Raw genomic sequence first — 8,845 nt, forward strand, 5'->3', positions numbered from 1 at the left:
CATATCATGGGGCTTATGAAAGCAATCTTTTTCTACACATGAGAGGATCCGGACAAGAAAACATTCACGAAATTGTATGTAATACCTCAACATCTGAGCTACAAACTAATAAGTCACCACCATCGAAAGACACATATTACAGGGTTCGTAGGCAGCATCGACTGTTTGCCTCTACGACATCCACAAGCTGAACTCTCTGTCGCAAACGTCCTCATTTCGAAGAGGTCTTCTCACAAAACTGACTGTCCAGACGGAACAGTCAGAGCTACAAACTAAACACGAAGGTGTCGGTTGTTCTGCTCTAAGACACACACAAGCTTCAGGGGAGTAGTCTGAAGGTAACCCAATACCGGGTTGAAAAAACAGCAAAATGTGCCACTAATAACATGACCAGATTGCCAGATATAGGACAGTCACTTCAAAACCTTATTCCTTATTATTAATTTTTTTAACTGTCTGTTTTGCCATATACAAATGTGGTCTTTAATGTGTTTCTATGGGCTATAGCATTAAAGACTAAATTCAATGTTCAATCAAATCTTATTTTTTATGTATATATATTTTTTATAACTACAGGCTCCTAAAATTACAAATCAAATGGCTAAATGATCCATTTTATGACCGTCTTAAAACAATTCAATATGTTAGCTTAGTAGATATTGTGATTTAAGGGCTTAGATAGATCATTGCAGAATAAAACAAGTACACCGACCCATATGTATCTAAAATACATTTAATCTTGCTTAGATTCACAATTGTTACAATATTTAGATTCTTCAATCGGTTTCCTTTCACTCTTTAAACATACTGTACAATTAATGAAATGTGAAGAAGTGGTCTACATCAAGGCACAAGACACAGCCATGGTCAGGGAAGCTTGTGGGGGCGGAGCTTGATGTAGTCTCCGCCCCCCTGCAGTGTGCTGCTGACACAGGAGAGAGGAGGGGTGGGGACTCAGGGTCAAACTGTACATGTGCTCTAAGCCAAAACGGGACAGAACCAACTGGCTTGTACAGGGTAATGATCTGGTGAAAATAGACATAACAGAAGTTTGTTCTTTATTTTTTGTTGCAATGTTTTCTAGGTTGTTGTATCTCCTCATGGTTATAGAGCAAAAATGAATATCGGTAACACACAGTATGCAAGAGGTATGCAGGAAATCAGTCCTGTAGTTTGAAGGCTGATTTTTTTAAACAGTGAAGAGTTTCTAGATGTCTGTAGTTGGTTCAAGACGGGATGTATTGTTGTCTCACTAAAGGGCTCATACTCTGCAGGGAGAGAAAATGGAAGGAAATGACTAGTTATCCTCCTTTCTACTGAACTCTAACTCCCAACTTCTATTCATCCATAAGACATAGACCAAATTTGAAGGCCGGCAAAGTTACAAAGAGACTGTCTGAAGAGTACTGAAGTAGAATAGATGTGGAAAGACAGAGGCGTGGGAAAGAGCATTAGAGATACAGTAGAAACAGACAGAGGTTGACAGTCAGAGGCACAGCAGTGGGAAGAGAGAGGAGTGTAGAATGTTGTTATACCATATCCCTGAGGCCTTTTAACACATTCACATAGGTGCTGTCATGGGGCTGTCTCTCCTTCTTCGTCCAAACGCCTTGGAGCCCACATTGGTGGGGACGAAGTTACTGTTGCCCATTCCTCCTGATCTGTTCAGGAAGTCAGCCAGGCGGTGGGTGACACATGTGGCAGTATTGCACGCACGCTTCTGTGCTGTAACGCTGCTTTTAGGAAAAGAAAGGACAGGTCATACATACCTCTCCTAAATTCAGGATTTATTACAAGATACAAAATGTACAAATTACAATAAAAAGAACAAAGGTAATAAATTACTGTTTTCTGGAGAAAATGTATAATATATATCATCACATTGAAAATAAAGACATTCAGAGATCTAAACAATGAGATTCAGCTCAAATTAGTTATTCAACTTACCTCAAATGTACTGTGAATTTACGTTTACATAGCAAATACACTGGGGCTTCACCAATATTGTTCAAACTGTTGTGAACTATTAAAAATGCTAAAAGGCTTTGTTTCACTTGAATAATTAAGATGGAAAATATGTTCTGGTATAAAAAAACATGTTTATTAAACAAGAACCCTAGTCACGGTTGAAAGAAGCATTGATTAAGATTTTTGGTTTTGATTTAGACTTTGTATATATTGTGAATGATCTGTATAGTAAAGGGATATCATACACCTTAAGATAGGGAAGTGCAACTAAATCCTTATTCACTTTCTAAATCTAAAGGATTGGACTCTGCTTTGTACTTATATATTTTATTCTCTGTCAAAAAAGGGTATTTTAACAAAAGAAAAAGAGAGCAGTGACATTGCGGGACATCAAGGTTTCTCTGCAGTCGGTCAAGCAAGCAAGATCCACATGCATCAGCAATCATCAGGCTAGGCTGGAACAGAGGGGTCAGGTTAACTAGGGCTGATGGAGGGGAGGACCGCTCAGATTCCATCATATGAGTCTCCATAGCTTGCATAGCGGTTGCTCTCAGGCAAGCTGCGTTTCTTGCCAGGCGTGCCACTTCCCGTGTTGGTGCGGGGGTACGTCTGCAATTTATGCAGCTCTTGGGACAGTTTGCCCAGCACACAGGTGCTGAGGTTGGAGCAACGCTTGGACATGGGTCTATCCAGGCTGTTAGAGAGAGAGACAAACATGCAGAAACAGGCTCATAGTAACCATGGCATGCAGATGCATCCTGCTGTTATCTACATGCTACAGTAATAACACTGTATTCCAACATCATGCATTTCAAAGTCAGTTTTTACTTGCATTTATATAAAAATAGCTTAAAGTCATGCTATCAAGTCCAACACAGGCAATTTAAAATAGTGTATAGCTATAATGACCTCAGTTACTTAGGCTCATGCGGCAATCCTGTTTATAGCATCGTAGTTAAATTATAACAAACTGCTGTCATGCATCCCATTCCTCTTGCACTAATTCCCATGCTTTCTTCCATTCTTTAGGGTTATTTATCATTTAGCATTCCGCAACAGGCTTTCTTATAAACGATGCTTAAATAATGAATACATTAAAATTAAATGTTCCAAAAACCCATGCATAGATAATCCCAGAGAATATATGTTTTAACTATAGATTTCCCTGTTGATGGTTGGGCGATGTCCATACCTCTGTGTCTTTAATAAATACCCAGAGCTCTGACTGCTATAGGAGGCAGCAAAGGACTGGCCACATATTAGACATTTGGGGTTATATGTTTTCTTGAATAATAGGAACATGAGTCATCCATATAGTATACACCAAGTAAACCTGGAGAAAATGAAAATGAAGGTTGTTAAAAACAAGTTGTGGAGATGAGGAGAGCTGTACCTACCTATTTCCTTCATTGGCTTGCTGCTCCAGTTCCTCTGAAGTCATTTGAACAAACTCCTTGACGATGGCGTTGAGTAGCCTTCGGGCTTCATAGTCAGTTAGCGTGACTTGGTCTGTCATGGACTCTAAACCAGTTCTGAAAACACATAGGCGATTAGGTTGATCAGACTGGAACTGCATCAGCACGGTGAAAAATAGTATGACGTAGGTTATGTGAGTTTGCTCCAGCTAAAAGCCATTGCCTCATGCTTTAAGGGATACGAGCCAAACACAAAACAATCTGCTAAAAGTGTTCCTTTTAAAAAGCTGACATGTAGCCAACTTAGAGCTTTATGACAAAATCAATATTGTAGTAGGAACGGTGACCAGGGTCTCTCTATCCGGAATATTGAGCACCCATGCATTCTACAACCATTTGGAAATATTCTACATGCAATAGCAATCATCTTAGCCTATTGCTGTGGCATTAAGTTGGATTGTTTCCAAATGGATAGAAGTGGTTAGGAAGTTATACATAGAATGGCTTTATGAGTCACCGGATTGATTAGATTACGATATCGTAATCCAATTGGATCATTTTACTTAAAAGAGGGCATTTAATGTAACGTATGGTATGAATTTCTGTAATCACATCATGTTATCTGAAAACAAAATAATTTAAATTAGCATGCATAAGATTTATGTGGCTGCCAAGATATATGAAATAACAGAAAGATGGAAGTATCCCAATGGATCTATGGCGTTTCCTTTCGGGATTGCTATAAATGAACATCCCTGTAGTCTATACATACATTTCAGTGACTGACTGGACCTTACAGTGTGTATAATGTGCTTTGATCCTCACCTGGCTGGAGCTGCATGTGAGCTGTACATCTGACAAATGACCAGGAAATAGGCAATGAGGAGGGCAGAGAGCTTCATCATAACCATGGTCCCTGCTGTAAAACACATTATATCCACAACCACAGAAACTTGTCTTTAAAAACATTCACATTCCTCTCAAAGCAGAATAGGACAAGCATTTCATCCGGATCAAAACAAACATCTTCGTATGTCCCTACACATGACTTATCCCATGTAAATTCCATCCATCTCAGTTCAGTTGCTCACTGTTCTACTGGGAGTGAAGAAGCTCCCCATCTCACTCTCCCTGTCCCAAAGCATTCTCTTCCCTTCTGCGATGAGACAGTCCTACCAAAGTCCCTAGTTCCCTGCTATCACAGTGAGCCATCTAGTCTCAGTGCTCCCCTCTAACTGAAAAGAAGAGCTGGGCTTGGAGACGCAGTACCAGACATTGAGGAGGAAGGCATTAGTGATACTATCTAGATTATGAGTTTGAGCCCCAGCCAACCAGCCAGCCAGTGGCTCCCACAGGAGCCCATGCATTAGTGGAATGAGCTGTAGTCTAAACCCAGCCACCCTCTCACAATCACTTCATCTACCCTTGAAAAGCCATCTGAACTGCATTTCTCAACAGCATCTCACACAGGGTCAACGGCCTAGGCAAAATTTACGCTATCTCATTCTGTCCCCTCTATTATCACTGGAACATTCTGAAAAATTAGCACAATATCTAATAGCCACAGAAATGACATCCCATCCATGCTAGCCCAATGCATCATGTACACAGAAAATTGGTTTAAATTCTCTACTTACTGTGATTGGTTGTTTTCGTGGACGAACAATGGAATGAGTTGAGGTACTTCAAGTTTTAGACCAACTTGTGAATCTGTTGCACCCTGCTACAATGTCCTGTCTTATATATCTACCACTTGGGTTTCTGTACTGACTAAGTAGTTGTTAAATTATCTAATTTTAGCCAATCAGATTGTTCAGCCCCATCCACTAGCCAATCAGGTACTGTCCAGCGGTTACGACAAACCAGTAAAGACAATAGAACACAAATTACGTCATTGTTCTGTCACAAAATGCTCCATTCACAAAAATCTGCTTGTCATTTGCACCATTTGATATCACAACTTGCATTGAGGACAGGGCCAAATCAGACTGGCAGATACAGAAATCATCCTAAAATAGTTCAAAATATTTTAAAGGTCTAACAATGTTCCATTGCTTCATGTTGTTGAGGAATCGAGAGAATAATTCATCCTCATTGGACTTGCTGGCAGAGCCACCTACTGTACAAATAGACACACTGCAGCTCTCCAACTCTTGAGACATTTTTATGTGTACTACACCGTGCTTTGTTTTCCCAACTCCGGTCCTCCAGTTACCCAACAGCACACATTTTTGTTGTAGCCCCGGACAAAAACACCTGATTCAACTTGTCAAGGGCTTGATGATTAGTTGACAAGTAGAATCAGGTGTACTTGTCCTGGGCCACAACAAAAATATGTACTGTTGGGGGTACTCAAGGACAGGAGATGGGAAACGCTGTACTACAGAATTATCAGGCCACAATCATGTGTTGTTATATTAATGTAAAATATACATGTTTGGGTTATATGATAGCAACTGTTATAATATTTTAATTGATGATATTGAAACATAATTGTTGAGTTGGTCAAGCTGCTTAATTTTGATTGCCATAATGACCAGATTATCAGAATATACAGCATGCTTAGGACTTTTCTACATCCAAAAATGGATGACATGTGTAACATTTTAGACATAATAAATTCAAAGGTGTTGGCAGTTTAAGCTAGCTCTGTGAAATGCTTGGACATTAGTCTTGTGGTATTTTTGGAACAATGACATAGTTAATACTTCATATTCCATAATCAATTCCCATCCCCTTCCCCATACAGCACACTACTGACTCCTCAGTGAACTGCTCTTTTCAGGGAATCGATGGTGTGGCTGACAATAGTCGGCCCAATTTCTCAGACCCAATTACAGAGCTGTTGGAGAGCTGGGCATCATCTTGTTCCCCTTACTTTACATTATTGGGTAAGCTATCGTAAAGCATCCTGCCCAAGAGTCTTCTTTTGCGTCACGGAGGAACCCCATTAGTGTGGATGAGGCTTTTAGTGCTATTGAACAGAGTGCGGGGCCTATGACGGAACCACTAAATCAGGGAAATTGGACAGAGCTGGGGTCCACCCCCCTCGGTGCCCCCGGAGACAGCGGAAACTGCGGTTGTGTAGGCGTACAGGCTTGCCTGACTATAATGAATTGCCACTTCCGAATAAAGACCTGACTATATGTGAACAGATGCAGCATGACCACATATCTATGGATCATCTCAGTCCCTACCTCAACTTTCTGTTCCCCGTTTCTAACTTTCAATTCAATACAGTAACCTTTCCAATCTATTTTGGTCAGAGTATCTCACGGTGCATCAACCTGGTGTAAGTTATATCAGGAGACAGATAATCATTGTCCTATCTGAACAGAGAGGGAGGGAACACTGACATGTGACATGATGCACTGTTCTGTATATAAGGTTAGTTGTATCTATTGAAAGGGTGTTGAGATGACAGAAACACACATTCATCACGTCTGCCAAATAAATACCACACAATAGTATTGGAATACAATATCAATGCCAAAATAGGAAAGATCATTTCAATGTCAAAGAATGAGACTGTATCATACGTGTCTGAATGTAAACATTAACGACACTCAATACATACTGTAGGGCAGGCTAAGCATCGCCCACAAAAAAGATGGGAAAAGATGGGAATTGACAGACTGTTTGATTACAAGCTTCCGCCACTTGATGCTCTCCATTGAAGGTTTGACCACCTGGAGACTGTGGTGACACAGGGATTACAGACTTAAACATGTACACTTGACCTGGCTATCCTGTCAGGGCTTCGCTAGGGAATTGGATGGATGTTATTTAGAATCCACTTTGAAATGCAACTTACCTCATCTCTGGTGGAAACAGGAATGTTTGCACTGTACATCCTTGCTGGGACATTAAGGAAATTAGATGTAATCACAGAGCCTAGGTTACCCATCAATCAGAGCTCCTCTGTTCTTTGTGATCAGGATGCATATATTATACTTGTGAGAACCAAACAGCAGATTATGATATTTGTATTTATGAAATTACATTATTTTTTTGTGTCATTGTGAGTCATGGGTGCATAGCTCTATGGGAGTAGCTGACTAGAGCTGGTTTGTGCACAATAGGAGAGAATAGAAGTCAATAGAAGACAATGGAAGTTAATAGAAGACAATAGAAGTCAATAGAAGGCAGTGGAAGTCAATAGAAGTCAATAGAAGACAATAGAAGTCAATAGAAGACAATAGAAGACAATAGGAAACAATAGAATATAACAGAAGACATTATACAACGGGTGGGCCTAATCCTGAATCCTGATTGGTTAAAACCGGTGTCTATTCCACAAGTTACCACCCTCTAAATCTAGAAACAGATAGCAAGATTTATACAAATCTCCGCTGTTGAAAACTAAATGTTAGTATAAAAGACATGTCTAGATGCTTTTTATAGTGGAGATCAAGTTTATAATTTGCCTGGCTTGGCTGATGAGATAGTGGATTGCGCAGTCAGATGGAACAGAGTAAATAGGCATTTTAACGTCATAGATTTATTGGTAACTTTTGGAATAGACACTGGCTGGAATGCGCTTTTAACCAATCAGCACTCAGGATTAAACCCACCCGTTGTATAAGTGCGATTATAAACTGGGTGGGGTCGAGACTGAATGCTGACTGGCTGAAAGCTGTGGTATATCAAACCGTATATCATGGGTATGACAAAACATGTATTTTTCCTGCACTAATTACATTGGTAACCAGTTAATAATAGCAATAAGGCACAACAAAGATGGCTGACAAAACATTATGGTGGACCCAAATGTAAGTAATTATAACGTCATAACAAGTCAAGCAAAAAATGTACAATTGAGAGGAATGTGTTAGGTAATGTAGAGACAAACGTTTGTGCATATTTTTTTGTCAAAGTTAATTTACAAAAATCTCTATTTAAAAAAAAAAAATCTCTAAGTTATCTGACTTGTGTTAGGATAATTAATTTGTAATTCGTGTTGTTTAATGTTTTAAGGACTCCTGAGAAAACCAGCAAACCAGGCTGTTGTCTTGTGAAACAGTGGATGTAAAGAATCTAGCTAGCTAAAGCATTTACTGCAAAGTGAATGTACAATTGTGTTAGCTTGCCTTGCACTGCAGCTGAAGTAACATATCTAGCTAACTATTTACTTGCTTATTGTGTAGTGGAGGATAAAAAATAACTGTATGCCTATGGATGTGTAGCTAGCTACAGTATGTAGCCAATCTGTGTATGGACCCTAAAACGTTTTGTATGAATATTAGTTCAGGACCTATCTATGAACCTCAGCTATCATAGTTGTTGTATCAACTTCAAGTCTGAGTGGCATTGATGAAGCCTATGGATAGAGTAGAATATACAATTGAAGTCGAAAGTTTACATACACTTAGGTTGGAGTCATTAAAACTCGTTTTTCAACCACTCCACACATTTCTTGTTAACAAACTATAGTTTTGGCAAGTGCATGACACAAGTAATCT

General features: G+C 39.5%; 1 protein-coding gene across 4 annotated transcripts; it reads right to left on the reverse strand.

Moving 5' to 3' along the window:
• Nucleotides 1-719: 719 nt before the first annotated feature.
• On the reverse strand, nucleotides 720-5,144 carry LOC129854401 (calcitonin-1). 4 transcript variants are annotated; one of them, XM_055921409.1, is made up of 5 exons: nucleotides 5,021-5,139; nucleotides 4,209-4,302; nucleotides 3,366-3,500; nucleotides 1,536-1,736; nucleotides 720-1,268 (listed from the first exon to the last, which is right to left on the reverse strand). In XM_055921409.1, exons 2-4 carry the CDS (start codon nucleotides 4,292-4,294, stop codon nucleotides 1,562-1,564), a joined length of 396 nt encoding a protein of 131 aa, XP_055777384.1. In that variant the 5' UTR covers nucleotides 4,295-4,302; nucleotides 5,021-5,139; the 3' UTR covers nucleotides 720-1,268; nucleotides 1,536-1,561. The 4 variants fall into 4 exon arrangements, with proteins under 4 accessions (XP_055777384.1, XP_055777385.1, XP_055777383.1 ...); XM_055921410.1 differs by having other exon boundaries at nucleotides 1,536-1,733; nucleotides 5,021-5,137; XM_055921408.1 differs by lacking the exons at nucleotides 720-1,268; nucleotides 1,536-1,736 and adding an exon at nucleotides 2,080-2,662 and having other exon boundaries at nucleotides 5,021-5,144.
• Between the last annotated feature and the right edge of the window lie 3,701 nt (nucleotides 5,145-8,845).

The sequence above is a fragment of the Salvelinus fontinalis genome, chromosome 4, assembly GCF_029448725.1.
Source record: "Salvelinus fontinalis isolate EN_2023a chromosome 4, ASM2944872v1, whole genome shotgun sequence".
Classification (NCBI taxonomy): domain Eukaryota; kingdom Metazoa; phylum Chordata; class Actinopteri; order Salmoniformes; family Salmonidae; genus Salvelinus; species Salvelinus fontinalis.

Coding starts and splice junctions, on each gene's coding strand:
- LOC129854401 (XM_055921407.1), bottom strand. CDS start 4,315: ATGTGTTTTACAGCAGGGACCATGGTTATGATGAAGCTCTCTGCCCTC. Junction 3,501..4,208: donor TCACATGCAGCTCCAGCCAG/GTGAGGATCAAA, acceptor ATGTGTTTTCAG/AACTGGTTTAGAGTCCATGA. Junction 2,663..3,365: donor CAAGCCAATGAAGGAAATAG/GTAGGTACAGCT, acceptor TCTCTCTAACAG/CCTGGATAGACCCATGTCCA.